Source organism: Ochotona curzoniae, unplaced genomic scaffold, assembly GCF_017591425.1.
Source record: "Ochotona curzoniae isolate NIBS_2020 unplaced genomic scaffold, NIBS_Ocur_1.0 contig_43, whole genome shotgun sequence".
Lineage (NCBI taxonomy): Eukaryota > Metazoa > Chordata > Mammalia > Lagomorpha > Ochotonidae > Ochotona > Ochotona curzoniae.
In genome coordinates, this window is record NW_024466218.1 from 6,243,190 (window position 1) to 6,266,252 (window position 23,063).

Here is a 23,063-nt window from a genome sequence, read left to right on the forward strand (position 1 = left end):
GCCCCGCTTCCCATCCAGCTCCCTGCCTGTGGCCCAGGAAAGCAGTCCAAAGCTTTGGGACCCTGCAACCCGCGTGGGAGGCCCGGAAGAGGCTCCTGGCTTCGGACCGGCATAGCACTGGCCGTTGCACTCACTTGGGGAGCGAATCATCGGACAGAAGATCTTCCTCTCTGTCTCTCCTCTCTATTTATCCGCCTTTCCAATAAAAATAAAATAAAAATCTTAAAAAAAAAAAACAGGCTACAATGTAAAACTTATGAATTGTTTATTTCTGGAATTTCCACTCGGGATTTTTGGACTATAGTTGGCTATCGCTGAATGATCATGGGAAACAAAACCATATGACTACGGGGAGACTAGTCTGTATTCCTGAACCAGAAATTGACATGTGCTCATCACCCTGCCAATGCATATATCAGTAAGGTCATTGAACAAAATCTCAAAAAATAAGAGTCTGTCTCCAACAACTGTCTGTCCACTACGAACACTTTAATAATTTTAATGTTTTGTTATAGGTAACACAAGACTAAATATTTAAGCTAGTTTGTCTCTATATACTATAAAATATTCTAAAATGCTAAGCTGGTTATTTAGCTTATTCTGTATATTCTGATTTTTATAAATACGCAGCTTTTTAAATTTTGCCTATGGTGTTGACATAGAACTCTACCTCGAGAAAATTGAACACATAACAATCTCAACATCTTAGTTTAGCTTCCTAGAGCACACATTAATTCTACTGGGGAAAATGGTTACATGAATTTGTTTTCATTTTCTGTCTCAGAGGACATGATATGCCTGTTGATTCAATGTCCACGTGACGTAGTGAGGGAAAGCTGTTATCAAAAAGAAATTGAAGTTCAGCTTCCTGTCTGATATGAACAAATTCCAGTGTTAAAGCTACGTCATCAGGACTGATTTCCATCTTCTATCACGTAATTCTGAATAACAATCATCAGATTTCCAGTCTTGCCAGTTATGAAAGTACTCGTTCTTCTTGCACCAAAACTGAATGTTCCCAGGATAACATGCACTTCCGAGTGTTGGAGGAGCTACAGCCCACGTGGATGGCAGACAAGCCCTGCCATCTCAGCTGTAGCCCAGGTTTGAGACATTTTTCAAATCTGCTATAATCTCTGTCTCCCCTCCTGACCACTCATGAATCACAGCCATTTAACTTTTAATTACTAAGTTTAATTGAGAGAAAGAGTGAGAATATGGCAGAGCAAGGCATACAGAAACTGAGAGTTTTCATTTCCCAGCTGCTTCCTCAAATACATGCAATAGCCACAAGTGGAAACTACAACCTGGTCCTCCACGTGGACCATCCCCACTGCCTCCCAGGCTCCACATTAAGAGAGATGTGGAATTAAGGGAAGCCGATGCCAGGATTCCAGCCAGAGCACTCCAAGATGAGATGTGGACATCCCGACCAACTTAACCACTATGCCAAACTCATGTTCCCACAAGACAGTTTTTATTGAACTGTGAAGTTTTTAAAATGTTCTTTTTATTTTAAACTTTGAATTGCATCTCTAAAGTTCTGCTTATCCTTTTGAAGTTCATAAAACTTTATCACTAATGTGAATGGTAACACAACCAGCTCCTTATTTCAAAACACTATGCAAACATCACAACTCACCGTTTCCAGGTCCTCAGCTGAGCGAGGAAAGCTTTGTCATTTCACCCTGTAAATGGGAGAGTGAGTTTAAGACTTGCGGTTTTCTCAAGATTTGACACAAGTTAATTTCTTAACGTATGGTCAAGTATCTATCACAAGCACCAGTAATGTGATTACTTACGTTTGTTAACTCAGTTTGCAAAGCACTTCTGCTAGTGGTACCTTACTGAAGATACTTTCATGTGTTTATTTGTCCCACAGTGCTTTTTAGTCTTCCCAGGGATCTATGTTAGGGGCTGGGAACACAGCAATTAATAAGGCCAACTCATTACTAAGATCACCCAGAGTCTTCCCTACTTTCAATACTAGTACAGACTGGTGACAGAGTTTGACAAAGTCCAGGCTACTGGGAACAATTCTGTGATGGGATCTAGGGAATCGAAGTAATTGGATAATTGTTCCATTTCATAGGCAAAGAAAACAATTTCAAAAAGGGCCCAGAGACAGCAAGCAGTCTCTAGTCAATAATAGGAAAGGGATAAAATTGGGACTGTCAATTCCTACCACTCTCTCCGCTCCAGAATTATGCTATCCCTAGAATCCATAGTGTCACATCGTCATCATCATCATCATTGTTACTGTAAATAATTTAACAAAATGATATACATTACAGCTTATATCTCAGTTTATTGCTGAAAAGATTAAGCTGCTATTAACAACCAGTCAATGACATAGCATCCTACCCAGTCATAATTGTAGGAGAAAAAAATGGAAATCCATGCATATGAAAAAACTTCAAAAAGCACTTGAAAATACATATTACAAAAATCTGTGTGTAAATTTCAACATTTTTTTCACCAAATCTTATTTTCATCCTATTTTTTCAAAGATTAATTTATTTGTAAGTCATGGTGATAGAAAGGGAAAATGAATACGAAACAAGGGAAATATTCCATCCACTGATTCACTCCTCAAATGGCCACAATGGCTCATGGCTTGGTCAAACCAAAGCTAAGGGTCAGAAGCTCCGCCCAAGCCTCCCGCATGGGAGCAGGGGCCTGAACACCTGGGGCGCCATCTTCCACCTTCCCAGGCACATCAGCCGAGATCGGAACCTGAGCAGAGCTGTCAGGAAACCGAAGCTCTGATCGCTAAGACAGCATCACTGACCAATACACTGCCCCTCTTAATTCCACTTTTCCTTGAACACCGTATCATCATTTAGGAAGGAAGCAAGAGAAAGTTTTGTCTGAATTATAAGAAGGATGCTCTGAGCACATTCCCCCAGAATAATTTGACTCTTCTTAGTCATATTTTTGATGATCATTTATTAGAACTGCCTTTTGTTCCTTAGAAAATGTTCTGGCTGGGACCCGGCACGGTGGTCTAGCGGCTAAAGCCCTCACCTTGAATGCACTGGGATCCCATATGGGCGCCAGTTCTAATCCCGGAAGCTCCACTTCCCATCCAGCTCGCTGCTTGTGGCCTGGGAAAGCAGTCGAGGACGGCCCAAAGCCTTGGGACCCTGCACCCGCATGACAGATCTGGAGCTCCTGGCTTTGGATTGGCATAGCACTGGCCGTTGTGGTCACTTGGAGAGTGCATATCATCGGATGGAAGATCTTCCTCATTGTCTCTCCTCCTCTCTGTGTATTTGCCTTTCCAATCAAAATATATACATCTTTAAAAAAAATAAAGAAGAAGAAGAAGAAAGAAAATGTTCTGGGAGCCTAGTGCAGTAGCCTAGTGGATAAAGTCCTTTCCTTGCACGCGCCAGGATCCCATATGTGCATCAGTTTGTATTCTGGCTCCCTGTTTGTGGCCTGGGAAAGGAGTCCAGGACAGTCCAAAGCCTTGGAATGCTGCACCCATGTGGGAGACCCAGAAGAAGCTCCTGGCTCCTGACTTCAGATTGGCTCAGCTTCAACCGTTGCAGCCACTAGGGGAGTGAACCAGTGAATGGAAGATCCTCCTCTTTGTCTCTCCTCCTCTCTGTATATCTGACTTTCAAATTAAGAAAAATAATAATAAATCTTTAAAGAAAGAGAAAATGTTCTGGTTCCCCATTGCTCTAAAAGGGATGGGGAGGGGTTGTTTTGTGTTGTTTTGTTTTTTGCCACGTACATTTTGGCCTACTCCTATTGTAGCCCCTTAGCACAAAATATTACACTTTTTCTGTCCTTGTTGCTGGAAATTTTTGTTTTCAGTTTAAAACTAAAAACAGTCTGAGACTTCCTGTAGTGGCTGTGAAAGGTGATAGAGATCAACAAAATGTTAGTTTAGCTCTTAAAATGTTCACATTTCATCTCAGCTTTGGTGCACGTAAGGCCACAGGCTGGTCTTAGATTTTTGGCCATTTCAACAATGATGGAACACACGAGATCTCAAAGTACCCCCCGCCTCCCACCCCAAGAGGTCTGATTTTCCGCTGTCGGATGTCTGATCTGCCTTTAAAAATGCCCAACAAAACTCAGAGCTGTCATATTAGCTGGGTAAGAGATAAGAGGTAGGAAAAGTATCCACTCATCCAACCACATTTCTGGGTTTTTGTACAGCTTCAGATGAAATGCAGTCACTCAATAAAGTCCCTCTGTTTCTCTTTGCCTCCCTCCCTTTCTCTCTCCCTATTTGCCTAGAGAGGGGAACCCTAAACCCCTTGGAGCCCTGCCAGCAGCACCAGAAGAATCTCTTGACTATTTTCCCAGGGAATTCCTGCCTTAAATGTCAGCAGAGTACAACTCTGCAGCCAACACCGAGTCCATCCACTGGATACGAGTCAAGGAAAATGTGCCCGTCCTACCGAATAGGAATACTCATCTGTGGCGCATGGGGGTAGGGGAGAAACTTATTTGTAAGAAGTTCGAGGTCCACTGGAAAGACACGTGCTCTGAAATTCAGCTCACTAAGGAACAGGAGACTAAATTCAAATGTTTTGTTTCCCCTGTTGTTTGATCGTGGTTTTTATTTTGCTGATTTGGTGGTAGATATTTCAAGAAGTCATCCTGAATAGCAATCATAAGGTTGTTATCTTGTTGACAATGGAGCGACGGAAGCTTCTTGAAACCCCTAGTTTGGTGAGTGTGTTTATTACACCTGCTGGCGTTGTGTTGTGTTGTGTTGTTGTCTGTTTTGCACAAACATAGTAATAGATATATGCTCAAGGTTGGGGGTTGGGGAGGATTCGTGATGCTGAGATTCGTGAAAAGCAAAATAGGATTGATGAGTTGGGATTGAATTTGCCCGTACCAACCTGGAGATATTTCTTGCCTGGTGCTTAAGTGTCACTGATAGTCTAAGAGTTTTTGTTTTAGTCAGAAATCTCTGAACACGTGGAAAACTATGAAAAATTCTGTGGGCAAGTGTGTGTATGGGGGCAGAGGGTGTGGCCTGCACAAATCCCACAGCTACACACGAGCACCAAGAGAAAACAGTATAATGCCACAAACCAAAACTCCATAAGTGCTCTTTAACTAAATAAATAAAGTTATATTTCCAAAATCCTAAGCAGGGACAGTGTTGTAACATGACAAACCACTCTTTGATGCCAACATCCCATATCAGAGTGCTGCTTCAAGTCCCAGTTTGCTCCACATCTGGTCCAAGAAGCTGATAATGTGTCTACTGACAAAGCAGGAAAAAAAATGGCCCAAGTATACTTGGGAGACTTGAATGCAGTTCTGGGCGGCTTAAGTCTTACTCAGAACATGCCATTGCAGCCATCTGAGGGAGTGAGCCAGAAGATGGAAGAACTTTCTTTCTTGGTGTGTGTGTCTGTCTTTCAAGTAAATAATCCAAACGTTTAAAAAGTGGCATTCTCTTAAAGGAAAATTTGGAAGCAAAGTATCCCATGAGTTTGTTTTTGCAAGATACGCTGAGAAATTTCATTTACCCTTCTCTCGGTTTCTCCATGTGTTACTGACCTATAACTTCACAAATCTACTCAACTAAAACTCTGATAGGTTGTCTGGTACAGGGCGCCAGTTGCATATCAATGTGCCAAGTAATTCTCCTCCCCAAAAGATCAAGGACTACACCATTAGAAACAGTTACTCGATTTTTAGATGAATTAAACTCTTTGAAAGTTACCAACAGGGAAAACATTGAATTTCACTCTATTTGATTCTGGACTTAGCTCAGAGTGGCTCACTTTGGAAGGAATTCCTCCAATTCTTCCGGCTCCCACCTACTATGGTCAACCACAAGTACAGTGTGATTGCCTTCCTTTATCACCATATTGTGCTTACACTGCCATAGACACACTTACTGGAAATTTCTGTCCCTCGTCCAAAGAAAAGCCAGGCACACATCTGTTTGTATATGCCAGTGCTAATAGATCTGTAATGTTATCTCAAGCACAAAAATGATCATCAGCAGCACCTATCTCTAGCAGATACAGAGTTAATGTCTGACCAATTGTAAGCCACTCTGCTGAGAGTACTAACAAGTACGGGAGCTGGTGCCAATTCGGGTGGCCCTGCTCTCAATGGGAACAGTCATCCCTTGGGGACAGGACTGTCAGCACAGCAGCCTGCCAGGAAAGAAAAAAAAAGACTCTGAGAAACTGTGGTTACCAACTTTTTCTGGCACTTTGGAACATGGTGACGGGAACTGGCCAGGCCTTGCAGAGAATGCCGATGAGCTTCGAGCAACCTGCAAATGGTGCACCTGCAGAGGGTCCCTCATGGACCAGCAACCTTGAGCACCTTTTCAGGATGCCCATTCACCTCACTGTAAGATTCGTTCCTAAGAAACACCTAAACAGGGCAGCTTTGTTGCCTTCATAGGCCCGGCCAATGTTCTGACTCCGTTTTTCTTAGTGTCAAAAACTTACATCTAGCACATCCTCCTAGAGAGTCAAAGTTCTCTACTTTGAAAAAAAAAAAAAAGTATTTTCTGCCTTTTCTTTTCATCTCACCCAGAATCCAAATGGTACTCAGTTCTAAGAATCAGTATGATTCACATTAATCCTCCTTTCTCCTGATATCAGAAGATATTCCAACTTTCAGAAAGAATATTTTTCAAGAGTGAGATCATGCATATACAATGGTGAATGCACAGACATTTTTCTTAAGAATATAAATTCAATCTTTGTTAGCAGTAACTGCTTGAAACAGTGCTTCCCTGAAATTCACATTCAAAATTTTAGCTCTTCTATTATATCTTTGCACATACCCCATACTTCAAGGATCTGAGTAACAACAATTTCTTCTGTGATTTCAAAATGCATCTGCTTCTCATTTCTTTATTTCTTTCTTGTCAGCCTTCATTCTGAAAAAAAAAAATACCCAGTCAGAATGAGATTCTGAGTGGAGAGAGGAGATCTTAGACAGAGATGAGTCATTTAGCAAGGTTCTAGTTCTTGGGTTGGGTGTTGAGTTCTAGAATGTTTGTTACATTACTCAAAGGTCAGGAGTTAACTACTGTAAAACAAGAATAATCCTCTTACCTAAACATGCAGCAGTGATGATGGAGTCTCATAAAACATGTATTATGATTATTTTAATGCTATACATCTTAGGTCAATCAAATGCAAAGGGCCCTGCACTCATTTTGTACTGGATCTGGCATGCTATATAGCTAGTTTTCTAGATAGTAAATCTACCAATTATTCCCAATCATTTAACTCCACTACTTATATTATTTAAATTTGCTACTTCTGATTCAAAAATTATTAATGTAACAGGGCAATCAGCCCACAAAACAACCAAATTTACTGTATTTTCCATTTTTATTTCTTATTGTGCAAATCAATGTTCTTAGGCTATAAATGTAACTGCTATTAAATATCATGATCATAATGCTGCTTTTTGGTTCAAAAACTTCAAATAAAACTCACTGGCTGTTTTCTCAGTTGAAAACAAATGCACTGAAACCTAGATCTCAATTCATTCCAACTGCCTGATATGCAGGTCTGCTTTCTAATAGTTGCCCAAGTTTGACAATATAGCACATAATCAAACAAGACAAATTTTCAACAATTCTTTGGGGCAGGAAGAAATTAAATAAACATTGTGAGAAATTTTTGTTTTCAAAGATTATTGGATAAAAACACATCAACATTTTGTGTTCCTGAAATGCCTTGTGTCTATAGAGATCAGGTACAGAAAAGTTATTTCAAAGTTCAAATATAACTTAGCGATTGCCACATGGTGCAAAATCTTTCCACCCCTACACTCCAAAAACCCAATCAGACAAGTGGCCGTAATCTGACTCCCAGCGTACTGGGAGCCGCAGGGCAGGCAATGAGAACTGCACTCTGGCCAGGGAAGGCATGAGTGACAGACCCGCAGCAAGGCGGTGGGGGTAAGTCCTTCTTTGCTTTAAGAGAACAGTGTTCAGGGCAAATAGAACTCTGTCTCTTTTACTTACAGATTTGTGTTACAGACTCAAGCCGAAAGCTGCATGGAGGGCAGGCGGATGGTTGTTTTAGAAGAGGGTTCTGGGCACACACAGGGGATGTGGAGAGGGCAAAAGTAAAAGAAAAAAAAGATGCTGTTTAGCAGAGCTCTCCACATAGGTGAGACCTGCCAGCTGGCTCTGGCGATCACCCCGTGAAGGGTCATCTACCTGTGGCATTTTTCATCAGAAAAGGAACTCACCCGGAGGCTCAGCCGTCCAGGAGTGCAGAGCGGTGAGAGTTCACCTAGAAACTAATGTGCCAGTTCCCTACCATGCCACAGACCCTCTTTGTTCTGGGGCAAAGGAAGCAAAGCAAATTGCACTGATCTGTTTCCAGGGCATGTGAATTCTTGGGAACGCTGGGGGTACTATGAGGGGTCTCCTAGCGATATTGGGGTAAGCCCTTGAGAGGCCGGCACACTTTGGGGTTCACAGTTGAGTGAGGCTGCCAAAGATTCTTCTTGAAAAAGATCTTATCTTGTGAATTCAGCAGGTAAAGAAGGCTAAACACATTGTTGACGAGTATTTGCTTTATTGGTTTTGGTGTTTGGGTTTGAATTTCTCTGCCTGATGAAAAGTTATAGCTGAAAGAGTGGCAGAGTTGCTTCATTAGGTCTCTGGAGAGGTAGACAGGTGCGTGAGAGAATTCACTCGGGGAGGGCAAATGCCAGGGTGAAGGGGGCACTGCCCAGAAAGGCTGGCCTTTTCTGGTTCTGCCTCCACCGGTGCTCGCTTAAATTCCAAAAAGAGACTGTTTCCTGCACGCTCTGTTTCCTCGGCTTCCTGCCTTTTCCTCCTCCTTGTCCCTACTGAATGTGACCATAGAAAACAACACCTGTAATTGCACCTTTGCCATCTGGGCCGGCTACAGCCCTGAGCCGCTGCTGAGTTCAGTCTGTGAGCTGTCTGAGCTGCTTCTGCCTTGGGGGGTTGGGGGCATATTTCAAACCCTCTCCCAGGGTGCTCTCCCTGCCCTGTTGCGTGTGCTGTTTTTGAGTCTTTATGATCTCTTCCTCCAGGGAGATGATGCCATTGTTTTCCCAGCTGGGGGTTTTTCATAATTATTCAATTGACTTAGAGAAAGTCACTTGGGCAGGGGATGCCTGGGACATTACTGACTGTGCCCCTTCAAGAGTGAGCCCTGTCTTCCTCCTGCCACTCCACCTTGGGCAGAAAATGGGTTCCTCCTCTTTCCAACTCTGAAGCAAAACCCCAGATCAGAGCAGAGGTTGAGCTGGGATCCTAAAGGTCAAGGAAGAGTCTGCTCCAAGACCTTTAGGAGCACAGCTTTCTGCACGGCCCATGCAGAACGCTGCTCCAGGGGACCCAAGGTGGGGAAAATGAGAGCTCCACAGCATGCGGAAGAGGAAACTGCAGTAACTCCAGTCTCCTAAAGGACTTGGACTTCTTGCCCAACCCTTCACACAGTTATCTGTGATTAGATTCTCTGCTAAATGCTCTTATGACCAACACCAGCAAAGAACAAGGACAAGCGAGGTAGTTAATGCCCAACTGGGGATATTAGCCCCGCACCCCCACCCGGAAAAATCCTAGCCACTTCTTTTCCACATCAACAGTCATCCTTTAAAATGATCAAGCTGTATCCTTGAGGGCCAAAGGCAATTTTGGAGGAAGATGGACTGTAGGGAGAAAATGTTTTCCCTAGCGACAGCTGCCCCTATCTTCTCGTCCCTGCCTCCTTCCATGCACCCCAAGACCAGACACACTGTTCCCTCAGCCAGAGCCAACAAGGACACCTCAGGGAAAGCTTGCTTTGCACAGAACCAGCACTCTGTGGACCAATTCCCTGTGCCCCACAGCAACACACACACACACATACACATACACATACACATACACACACACACACACACACACACACACACACGGCTCTTCCTACCACAGGCCAGGAAGGGGTCCAGGCCCCCAGCTGTTTGCACACCTTTGCAAGAGAAAGGCAGAGAGTGGGAGACCAGCAAGGGTTAAGAGAAAGCCTGGCACCAAGAGGGACTGTCCTTGCTCCCCTAACAGCATCTCCCACCCCCAGCCACCAGGATGCCAGGCCGCTTCTGTTTGCTCCCCTGGCCAGCGCCCCAGAGCCTGGCTCTGCCCGGGAAGGGCTGTTGGCCAGCAGTCAACCAGGCGCTTCTGGCTTCCCGGGAGCCTGAGACAGGGACGCCACGCGAGGTTCCCTGGACCGGGTCCACTCTGGGGCTCCTCCTGCTGCCCTCGCGACCCCACCAGTTCCCCACTCAGGAGCTCCCCTCCCAACTGCGGACTGACTCTGCAGAGACCATTTGGGGCGCCCCGGAGTCCTGGGACGCCTTCCTACTGTCCAGTCTTTCAGAATGCCCTTTGGGAACACTGGAGTTCAAAACTCACACTCTCCTGTTTCTAATTGCTTTCTGTTCAAAATATAAATGGTATCTACAGACTGGGTTGAAACCTTCAAAACTTGCCCTAAGGGAATTAACTACAAGGTAAATGTATTTTCTACTTGATCTCTTTAGGAATTTGATTCCAAACTTTCCCTTTCCAGGGACAGTTGAGATAAACTTACAGTGAAACTGAATGGTCTTTGAATATTAAATCAAGAGAGACTGGAGTAAGATTCTCTTGACTATTAATTAACGATGTGTTCCAGAACTGGTCTTGCTTGGAGTGCAGATAGCACCGGGCAGCGCGTCCCCAAGACAGCATGCCAGAGCTCAGTCCCGGCCCTTCTCACCTCAATTCCTCAGCTTTTCCTGCTGAAAAGGCAGTTCCCCGACTTCTGACGCCGGTCTTCTTTCCTTTCAGTAAGTGTGGACCGTTGTGGACAAGACAGGACATCATGGTGGCTTTCAAAGGGGTCTGGACGCAAGCTTTCTGGAAAGCGGTCACAGCGGAGTTTCTGGCTATGCTTATTTTTGTACTCCTCAGCCTGGGCTCCACCATTAACTGGGGTGGCACAGAGAAACCCCTGCCTGTGGACATGGTGCTCATCTCCCTCTGCTTTGGACTCAGCATTGCCACCATGGTGCAGTGCTTCGGCCACATCAGCGGCGGTCACATCAACCCCGCTGTGACGGTGGCCATGGTGTGCACCAGGAAGATCAGCATCGCCAAGTCTGTGTTCTACATTGCAGCCCAGTGCCTGGGTGCCATCATCGGAGCGGGAATTCTCTACCTGGTCACACCCCCCAGCGTGGTGGGAGGCCTAGGAGTCACCATGGTAATCGCTGGAGCTGTTATTTTCAAACAGGGATGCCAAGCTTCTGGCAAACTTTCCCTGATAGCACCCTGGAGGCCTGAGAGACATTCTTCAAATTGCTCATTTATTCCCAGAGAGTGGTTGATGGTTCCTGATGGGATGAAAATTGATTCCAGCAAGGGTCGGTGTATCAGTTTGAAATCGTTTGCTTTTGAGGAACTCCAGCAGCCAAGTCTAGCTACAAAAATGATATTGGTTCTCCCCCTTTCTCTCACCAATCTTTTTATTTTACTGACTATATATATTTAGTTGAAGCTATCTTATGTTTCTCTGTTCACTAGATGAAGAAGTAATTTTGTTTCACACCACATCCGTGAGATTTAAAATGATCCACTCAAAGGGTCACACTTAAAAAAAAAGTCATGGATGTTTGACCCTAGGTTTGTTCCTCGCCAATTGGGAATATCAATTGGTAGCAGATCACCAGGATTGATTTAAAACACATGGTGTCAATTTTTAATTGGAATATCTACTAATTAATTTAAGCCAATTAATGGATTGAATCATTACGTTAGAAAATTAAAAGGCTGTCAAGAAGCTCTAAGTGCGCTGGACGCACGTTTTGTTTCCTTTGTAGGAAAGGACGTGCCATACGAAGTCCAGCCCGATGACTAAGAGCAGTTCTCTGTGACGGCCCTAAATAAGTGATTGGGGGATGGAGGGGAGCTCGTACTTGGAGGTGATTTCAAGACACAAATTCACCATTGCTTTTTCAAAGAATTAACTAGGGCTTTCATAATGTTAAGCTGTCACGGAAATGTACTCCTGTTACATTTGCAATGGGCGTCTTTTCCTCTCTCCGCTCTAGGTTCATGGAAATCTTACCGCTGGCCACGGTCTCCTGGTGGAGTTGATAATCACATTTCAGTTGGTGTTCACTGTTTTTGCCAGCTGTGACTCCAAGCGGACTGATGTCACTGGCTCCATAGCTTTAGCAATTGGAATTTCTGTTGCAATTGGACATCTCTTCGCAGTAAGTTACCCAGACCATCTGAATAATTGATCCATCTCATTTATCCTCACCCTAGATCTGGCCCGGAGACGTGTTTTACAGCTGTAGCTCTTCAGTATCCAGCTTGCTTGTTCATTTAAAATGATTCTTTTGCTAAGTAATGAGAATGCTGATTTGGCTACTAACATCTTGAGGTTCCTCCAACAGATCTAATAAATAATAATTATAACGAATGATACCTGTTAGTCCCCGTTCAGCAATGTCTGAAACTGCTTTTTTTTTTTTCCTATAGATCAATTATACTGGTGCCAGCATGAATCCTGCCCGATCATTTGGACCTGCTGTTATCATGGGAAATTGGGAGAACCACTGGGTAACCATTATGTTGATAGCTCCTATCTCTAACAGTGGAAGCAAATTATCCATAGTGCCTTTTTCTTTTCCTGCATTCCTCCAACCTTGAGCCTCCTTTTACTAATCTTTCATAAAGATTAGGGAAAGATTAAATTCCATTATAAAACATCTCATATCTGTTCTGCCATCAGTATTAGTCTTTTAATTCAGGATGGTGCTGTGAACAGCATGTTTAAATAATTTAAAGAAAAACCCAGTACAATAACCTAGTGGCTAAATCCTCGCCTTGCAACCCTGGGATCCCATGTGGGCACCAGTCCATGTCCTGGCTGCTCCACTTCCTAACCAGCTTCCTGCTTGTGGCCTGGAAGGGCAGAGGAGGATGGTCCAAGGCCTTGGGACCCTGCATCTTTGGGACTCCTGGCTCCTGGCTTCGGATTGGCACAGCTACAGCTGTTGTGGCCACGTGGGGATTGAACCAGTAGACAGAGGATCTTTCTTTCTGTCTCTCTTTCTCTGTAAATCAGCCCTATCAATAGAAATAAACAGATCTTTTAGAAAAAGAAATAACTGAAGATATTTCCATAACTCAAGAAAAAAGAAAGTCTTAAAAACACTTTCTATCAGAAAAGAATTTACTGTTTTTGTTTACAAAAGCATCACCCGGTTATGGTATGTGAACAGGAAGCATTTGAACTTGAGATGACTCAGAATAAATGGTGCAAATGTTTATACTATCATTGCCACAATCACAGCTGAAAAATTAAACAACTCTCAGAAAAGGCACATTTGTAAGTCTCAAGCCTGATCTTACTAATGTCATGGCACTGCTTCCAGATTTAGTGAAGTCCATTTTTAAATATCACGATCAATTTTGTTTCAACTAATTTCTAGAATAAAGGCATTTTAAGTCTTTCAAGTGAACAGTTCACTAGTTGGGAAGGCCCTAACACACACTAAAATAAGCAGTAAAAATCTGAGACATGTGTAAGCTACTAAGACATGTATTATAATTTGCATGCCGTGAATATTACAATTTTTAAAAAAATTGTGACTAAAACACAATTGTATCAGGTGTGTTTTGATCTTAAGTATATGGTGGTTATTGAGCCAGTCAGACCACTCAACTGTTATACGTTCTGCAAATGAAAACAAATAACACAGCTGTGCTAAGGCGTATGCTAAGTGTTTTAAAGTACACTATGCTTTTTAAAGAGTAGTCTTAAATAATAGTATGAGCAGCAATGTTCAAAAGCGACCTTTTAAATACAGCCATGCAAAGTGTGTTCAGTCACGCCATCTGTGACATTGGCCCTTTTGCCACTGAGAATTCCGTTTATGACTCCAACAGTTTGCTACGTTGAAAACATTGGAAGTTTGAATGACAGTGTATAGATCCTGCAACACGAGTGTGATATAAGATCAACTTACTAAATTAAAACCAATTTGTAATTAACAACTTTCAGTTTAAATTATGAGGATTTGAAAAGGGGGATAATTGCATTTTTATTGATTACTTGTTACATGTATTAGTTGAAATTTAAACAGCAAGAAAAAAAAATCCACACCATGTTGATTAAATCAGATGTTTCCTTGTTGTTCTCCAACAAGCTTAATCCTACTTAAATGTCCAAGTGCACTTTTTAGCAACACTGTATGCCAATCCAGGACTGATTGAAGATACGTTTGCAGATCTGGGTAAGCACAGAGCACAGTGGGTTAAGCCTCCGTCTGCAGCGCCCACATCCCCTGTCTTTGTGCTGGGTCTAGTCGCCGGTGTTTCATTCCCCGTCTAGCATCCTACTCATGCGTCCCGCAGAGCATCAGGCATAGCTCATGTGCTCGGAGCCTTCCACCCTTGCGGAAGGGCCAGGTGGAAGCTGGAGTCCTAACTTCCTCCTGGGTCAGCACTTGTTATGGGAATTCAGGAAGCAAATGAACAGATGAAGAAACTCTCTCGTGTCTTTCTCTCTTGCTCTCATTCTGCCTTTTTAGTCGAACACAAATGACCTTTTTGAAAACATGGTTTCAGATAGAGATAAAAAGATAATCCAAAGCACTGTGATTTTTTTTGTATAGTTTAATGATTTTGTTTTCTTTTCAAGTGCATGTAATTTTTTTTTATTTTTTAGCAATAAAAATTATCCTTGACAAACTTTTAAAAGATCATTTAAGTTACATATGACTTCACTTTGCAACAGCAAGTTGACACTGAGACTTTTTTCCTTTTGGTGATTTTTTTTAAAAAGATTTATTTATTTTCATTGAAAGGTAGATTTACAGAGAGAAAGATAGAAAGATCTTTCTTACACTAGTTCATTCCCCAAGTGACCACAAAGACCAGAGCTGAGGCAATGCGAAGCCAGGAGCTTCTTTTGGGTCTCCCACACAGGTGCAGGGTCCCAGGGCTTTGAGCTGTCCTCAGCTGCTTTCCCAGATCACAAGCAGGGAACTGGATGTGAAACAGAGCAGTCAGGACTTGAGCCAGCACCCATATAGGATGCCAGCACATGCAAGGTAAGGACTATAGCCACCAGGCTAGTGCACGGACCCAACTTTTTTTTTTTCCTTTTTCAAGAACATGCTGCTATTTTGCATCCTCATAGGCTTTTGAGGTGTTGGGGTTTGGTAGTTGTTTCCCCTTATAGGACTTGTAGCTCGTGCAACAGTCCCCTTCTAATGAGATCTTACCAAAGAAATAAAAGGCATTGAGGGGAGCACTCTGATTTCTCGTTTGAAAGGGCATAGAGAAGATAAACTCACAATTCCATGTTCAAGATTAGGAACTTGGTTCTTCCAGCCTCTCTGCCAACAGTTTGCATGTTAAGGGTATGTGTTCCGATTCAGCTTGAAGTTTCAATTTTCTTCAGGTTTTCTAAAGACAGGTTGCTAAGTGAGATTAATTTCCAGAAGGGTTTTCAAGCAAAAATGATTCGTTGTATTTTGAGGAAACAAGAAAAGTGTATTGTCATAGAAACAAAATAGTGGTTCAAAACAGAGGAATGGTAGCCCTAAAGTCTCCTCTCAATCACTTGCAAACCATGATACTCTCACCCTCTAAAGAGTATCTGCTTTCTCATTCATAAATTGAAGATAATAAAATTAGCTAATTGTCAGATTATGTAATTGAACAAAAGTTCTAGGTATAATTGGCATGCAAAGGATATTCAAGAAACAAGGTTTCTATTGCCCAAGCGATTTTTTTTTTGAATGAATATTTAATGCTACACAGCACACAAAGGCTCTAAAGCAAGCACTACGGTTCATTTAAGCCTGAAACAGTTATTCTAGTGCACAAATGGTACAATGAAAACTGCATTTCTTGAAATGCTACAGAATTACTACTTTTCAACTAGAAGTCAAACTTACATTCAGCAGGTTTTTTTCTTTTTTTTTTACCATACCATCCTGGTAAAACTTGTAGAGATGAAAGCTCTTTCAAAGAAGTGTTGTGAACAAAACATAAGATAGTCAGTTAAATCAAATAACCAAATTTCAGAGAGCAAAAGCAAGTAATATACATAAAATAGTAAATTAGTAGTCACATGCCAGACTAGTCACATGCACTTTTTTTTCATAATCAGGAAGCATGATATGGAGGAAGGAACTATTAAGTATTCCACAGGTATTATTTCATTTATCTTTATACCCCATGAAGTATGTAGTTATACAGTCCCTACCATGCAGGTGAGAAAATTAAGACCCAGAAAGTTAACTCACAATAGTGCCAAGTAGTATATCTGATGTCCCATTTGTCTTTCTGTTCTGAATAACTAAAGTTGCAAATGATCAAAGTGCTATTTGATGGTGATAACACAGAAAACCAGTAATGCCCTACAGATTTTTTTTTTAATTTTGGTTGGAGAATTTCTAGTGTCTTCTTAATTTGCAGCACTGCTAAAGAAGAGCTACCTTCTCTTAATAATTATTAGGAAATGGGAAAGTAATGAAATGGAGAAAGAAAAAACAATCCTTCCTTTTTTTTTTTTGCTCAAATGTCATTTGATGGGTTTGCTGTATTTTCCTATTTCTTTTCCAATTACCCTCTTTTTTTCATGTGTAACACAATTGCTGTCTCAAACAAGTTGCATTCTGCATTCACCAGTGGTTCCATGGAATTGCTTTCCTCTGTTTTTCACTTTATCTTTCACCTTCCTCCAGGTGTATTGGGTTGGCCCAATAATAGGAGCTGTCCTGGCAGGCGGCCTTTATGAATATGTCTTCTGCCCAGATGTTGAACTCAAACGACGTTTTAAGGAAGCCTTCAGCAAAGCCACGCAGCAAACAAAGGGGAGCTACATGGAGGTGGAAGACAACAGGAGTCAAGTAGAGACTGAAGACTTGATTCTAAAACCAGGAGTGATGCACGTAATTGACATTGACCGAGGCGAGGAGAAGAAGGGGAAAGACCCATCTGGAGAGGTGTTGTCTTCAGTATGACTAGAAGATAGCACTGAAAGCAGACAACGTCCGGGAGAATCCTCAGATTTCCTTCCACCCATTAAGGAAACAGATTTGTTATAAGTTAGCCATGTGCAGGTGCATTTCATGTCATATTACTCAATCCAAACACAATATATATTACATTATTTACCAAGGAGGAAAGGAGAAATCAATTGTGGATTCCAAATCTAAAGAAGAAATCTTTCCAAAGCATCCCCAAAGCAAATACATTTCAAGTTCTTCTTGCTTACTAATAAGCCATTTAAAGTGTGTAGGAAGATTTGGTTAAGTCTTATCTTACAGATCTTATAGACACACCTATCAAATTATTCCCCTTCTGCCAGGAAACTGGCATTATCAGTTCTCATTTAAATAGTTTTATCCTATTACATTGAGCCTGATAATGTCAAATATAGTATGCCACAAATTCGTACACATTCAAAGGAAGGGCTATAAGAAATTATTTTAGGGGCAACCCCTTATTGATGTACTAATTCTGCAAAAGAATCTTGACAAGGGTCATTGCTAACTGATTACCTTTATTTATACTGCAAATATCCTGTTTTCAACCCCAACTTCAATCCATAATATTCCTTCCTCCTGCTCATAGCCAAAAGAAATGTGGGACTAAAACCAGAAATTTGAAAAGAATATTCAGTACCCCAGTATATTTACTAGTTCCATGCAAGATAATATCACAATCCTAAGTGATGTGTACTACATTCAGGACAGGTAGAAGACCTGTGAAACCTTAAGAGGGTATGGGAAATTTTACCGTCATAGAAAGAAAAAAGAAATACATAATCTGGAATCAAATGCTTGATCTGTTTTCAGTGCACATCTTCAAACACACCACGTGAAATTAACTAAGCTTTTAACTACTTTGCTTAATTTTTCTAATTTATTGGCAAAACTTGGGGTTTTGTTTGTGACTTTTGTTTTTAAATATTAGCTGAGACATGTTTTTCATAACATGGAGCTAACTAGTTGAGTCTCGACTTCAGTTGATTGCTAGGCTCTGCTCATTTTGTAAGGTGTTAACTGATCCTGCACAGTCTCAATCTCTGTGACTTTGATATCTGTTCATCTTCATTGCAAATGTAATAACATTAGAGTGAGTTAACATGCATGACAGACCAGATGCAACAAGGCTACAGAGAAGAAAGGTAAGAACATCTCTACAGTCTGTCTTCTAATCGACTAGGTGACCAATATTTCATGTCTAGATATATTGCATTTATTTTTAAGTATGCTCCTTACTAACTCTAACTTAATACTCTGTTTTGCCTTTTGTCAGTTTTATGTTCTCTAGAGACCCTGGTTTCTATAATGTTAACCTTCTGGTCTAGCTTGATCTTAGACATAGGACTATAAGCGTTACATCATCAAATAAAGCCAGTTGTAGGAAAGCAAAATCCATAACTGCAAGGAGTGGCTTGTAAATAGCTGATAATCAAGGGCTTTCTCTCTCAAGCGAAGTCCCAACTGTATGTCATTTTTGAGTGTTAAAGGCAGTGGTGTGTCAGTGTCAGTGAAATAATGGACCACTATTAAAACCTGATTCTCTTTGGTGCTAGGAGAGTGATGAGCAAAGTTCCCAGAGAATCCTCACACCAGTGTCATACCTGGGAGTGCCACTGGAATGTTTTATGGCAGATGTCAAAGTCCCAGGACCACAGCTGTACCACACACTACGCTAATGCGTGGCTACATCCTGGTCAGTGCCCCCTGCAAAAAGTAAGGTGCAAATCCTCCAAGGAGCATCTGTGCCTATCATTTCAGCTGTTTGTATAATAACCCATTCATGACTTAACGTTGTGTGTCATTCATTTCAAAGGGCAACATCAACCATCAGCAAACATATCAGTTCAAAAATAAGTTCAATTAACATGAAAGAACTAAACAGATTTTCTGAATATGCTTATACAATACCCAGCTTTAGGCACTTTTTTTCTGCCACATGGTTTACTTCTTATACACTCACTTTTATACTCAACTTGGAATTATAGCATTCAATAAGTTAGGGTTTTGTAAAAAGATGAATTATGTCTTTCTAGCTTGTTTTTCAGCATCAAGCAGAATGCCTGGTACACAGTAGGTTAATATAAATATGCAAACTCCATTTGAGCTTTAAGAATATGAATAATTTTTCTTTTAATCCTCATTTTCCTCGGTATTTAATAAAAACGTGATTTCAAGGATTACTAAAGGAAGGCAATATAAATTTGAAAGGCATAAAATATATTTTTTGCATTCTGTTATGTTTAGAGGCATGAAATGAATGAAAGCTTTAGCAGTTTTTTCCCTGCATATGAGACAACATATTTTGTATTTCACTCAAGGCTCTGCCAGTAACAAGTAATGAAATCGTACCTTTGTAATGACATCTCTGCAGCAGGGGTCTGTTGCCTTATGGATGGCACCAAATTATCCAAGTGTGTTGGGAAAGGAGGGCTTTTTCCTTTAATCTCTTCTTATTAATGAAGTGCAGAGTGCCGCTCCCAAGTGACTGCTGCTGACAGTTACACAGAGGGGAGATCAGAGAAAAACCGGAAGACATAAATGAATTCTATCCAGCCATGGAACAATGCCAACTGCTTTTCCCCTGAGAACAGCCACCCAGGCCTCGAAAAAGGGCAAAGTGGTCCTTACCCAAATGGACAAGTGCAACAGGGCAAGTATTGTGGCTTTTTTTTTTTTTCAGCCCTGTCTTCAAAACTTGAAGCACAGATTTTAGAAGATATTTCCCATTTTGAAAGGGGACATTTTCTTGAGAGAACTAACCTTTTACACAGGAAGTGTTTTTCAGAAGCGAATTCTTTATCTACATTGAAGGTGTCTACACTTTTTCCTGAAATTTGATAGTTTTCACAAGTGCCTGTAGTGCCTTTCTATCATCTGTGCCTTTTTCTAACGCATAAAGGAGCTAGCTAGAACTACTGCCCTGTGTTGCAGATTTTATAAGGAGATCAGGAATGCTGAACAAACACATCTGATGGAATTTAGTTATCAGGCTTATTAGAAATTTCAGGTCAAATAGGACAGACTAGTTTTTGAAAGGCATAAGACCAGGTGACACATGTTTTGGTTTAAACTTGATAATGACAGGAATACTCCAAAACAGAGAGTCAAATACAAAGGCTGAAATTAACCCCAGCAATGCCCTTGGTTGTAAGCAGGTGGGCACCATCCTGGACATTTGGCAGAAAAGTTGCCTTTGGAACAACTGAAGATGAGAGTGTGAGCTGAATAGATACCTTGTCAAATATGTAAATACCAAGCGTAAGATTTGGGGGAATATGTAAATTCAAAACATCACAGGCCTGAAAGTAATTCTGTCTTTCCTAGTGTGTTTGTGGCATGAGCATAATTTGGAAGCTGTGTAGCTCTTCTCTGGAAAGTGTAAGGTAATAAAACTCACTTCCTCTACTTTCTGTCCTATGAGTTCACAGTTGTGTTTTAATGTTTGACAGATTGTCCCATACTGGCCAGAACTTTTGGAACTCTTAATTTTCTGAAACAAATAAAAGTTGTTTAATTCCAAGATCAGAAACTATAACCACTCATATCTGCAAATATTTACCATAGTCTGTGAAAAATTAAATAAATAGTACATAATAAATGCAATGGCCACAAAACTTAAAAGCAGTTATAATGTTACCTGTCCAAGTTGAAAATTAAAGACCTAAACACTGCACCTAATTTATATAATTCATTGTAATAAATTTCTAGATGGTCTTCAAGATTCATTAAATAAAATTCACTTAGTAAATATAAAAGCAATTCTTCATTACTTTTATGACCCAAATCACAATGAGATTGTAATTCACAATAAACTAGGGAGAATAACTGAACATATGGTTATACTCACAATTATTTATTAACTGAAATGCTTTCTCAACATTATAGTCAATATGAGAGATATTGAAAGTATAATGTCTAATATTTAAAATGAAATATTAAAGTCTTAACATTGTGGTTGCTTCCCATGAATAATGCTACATCTCATACTATCAAACTTGTACAAATAAACTTCTAAATGTTTTAAAAGATATCTTTTAATGTTTTTATATATTTTTAAGGATGATATTCAAAACTCCATTCATGTTTTTGTAAGTTAGAGCATAAGCACTCTTGAGAATGACCGGGAGGTTTAAGTAGTTGAGTACAGTCAACACCAAACAAAATGGTGGTGGAACTCATGAAATCAAGTGTATTTTTTGAAAGCCTGCAAAATATGCACTGTAGTTGGGCTTAGCAGTGAAAATTGTGTTTTCACAGGCTTCATTCAAAATGTACAAATGTATCCAGAATGGACAACTATAACTATCATTATAGTCCATCTAAAAGTAGAGACCGAGACCACTGCAACCATTCTTGCTAAATAGACGCTCTATCCTCAGACACTTGGCAAATCCTGCCTCCCCAGATGGATAGTATAAGCTCGGTGAGTGATGGTTTCACTTTCTGTGGCACTGAGTTGAGGGCCTTCTCAATTTTGAGAGGACACAGGCCCTCAGCGGAAGACTGAAGACAATTATGTATGTAGTGTGCAACCAATGAATGAGGTGCAACCAATGAGGTGAGGTGCAGCACCTCACCTCAGGAGCCAGGAGACTACGTATCTTTCTTAGCATTTGTAAAATTGCAGTGTGATCATGTGAAGGTCTCTACCTCCACAGGATGCTGAACAATTTAAGGGTTAAGACTGTCTCAGCTATTCTGTGTCTTCTCCCACCCCAAAGCATTGAAATCAGCTTGACATTTACTCATAAAGTGCTTGTTGCCTGTATAAAGAAATTCATTAGTATCTACAATCATTTGGAAATGTCACAAACTGCTGTTCTTTAATCTACTTGGTTTTCTGCTGTGTATTTGAATGTATGTAGTTCCAGGCGCAGGAGACTAAAATTAGCTCAGGAAACTAAAAACAGATAGAAATGAACACCAAAAAATGAAACACTAATTAGACTTTTTGAATTTATACCTAATGTATAGGCAACAAGACATGTTTTCATTGCTATATTTATACAATGGCCAGATGTTAGATGAAATTTAGCTCAATGAGCATTTCAGCAGGGAAAGTGGTTTAACAAGCATGGAAAGCTAGAGACATAAATGTCAGGCTGCTTTAGATAATTGTCCTACTTGGAAAATGTCCAAAACAATATGTCACCTGAATTAATTCTCACTATTTTTTTTATCATTTAGGATGTTTAAGAACTTATTGATCATCTCAAAAGATTGAGATATATTTCTCGAATTACACAAATCTAGAAATCTCTGGGAAACTGTCGCTGGCCTTTTCAACATTTTTGCTTGTTACAGTGACAGCACATAGCTAGTGTCCAATAGATGTGAAATGAATGGATAGATGGGTGGATAGATCATGGATGGATGGATGGATGGATGGATGGATAGACAGACAGACAATGGAATTCTCCAACTTGCAGGTGTTAAGATAAGCTGTAAGCCAATGGAGTCACTGTTTATGCCCCTTCTTCCCTTTCAAGAACCACTTTTTTTCATACAACAATAGATTTGTGACTCTTTGAAGAAGAACTTCAAAGCCTAGAATAACTGAGAATTTATGGAGCTTTAGAATTTGTAAGCGTTATTCTCTTCCTTTCAGCTTAAAGCATTGCTATGGAGTAAGCACTGCCATCGTTCTACTTCCAAAGATGAGGAATACACATTTCAAACAGTAAATTACTCAAAATCACACCTACTGGTAAGGCAAAATTGGAACACACTTTGCAATTAACCTACTCTCCCTCCCATAATTATATATCATACAGAGTTCTCTCATTCACCTATCAGCATAATTTCCCATTGGTCACGAATCTAAGTATCAAACAAAAGGTATGTTGTTATACCCATAGGGATTCTCACGTACCACATAACCAAGAGGCAATAAATCAAGTAGCACAGATCTGAAGTACCTTTCAACAAACCTACCTACTTCAAAAAGTATGGGACATTTAGTTGTTCTTTTTCTCAGAAAAATACTACTCTCTAGTATATTTTTATGCTGTTTGAGA

The 23,063-nt window shown here is 40.8% G+C and overlaps 1 protein-coding gene across 2 annotated transcripts; it reads left to right on the top strand.

Annotated features, from left to right (window-relative positions):
- Positions 1-7,762: 7,762 nt before the first annotated feature.
- On the top strand, positions 7,763-21,074 carry AQP4 (aquaporin 4). Of its 2 annotated transcripts, XM_040984838.1 has the most exons (5): positions 7,763-7,924; positions 10,820-11,234; positions 12,082-12,246; positions 12,518-12,598; positions 16,741-21,074. In XM_040984838.1, the coding sequence occupies exons 1-5, from the start codon at positions 7,893-7,895 to the stop codon at positions 17,017-17,019; spliced, it is 972 nt and encodes a 323-aa protein (XP_040840772.1). In that variant the 5' UTR covers positions 7,763-7,892; the 3' UTR covers positions 17,020-21,074. The 2 variants fall into 2 exon arrangements, with proteins under 2 accessions (XP_040840772.1, XP_040840773.1); XM_040984839.1 differs by lacking the exon at positions 12,518-12,598 and having other exon boundaries at positions 7,893-7,924.
- Positions 21,075-23,063: the final 1,989 nt, after the last annotated feature.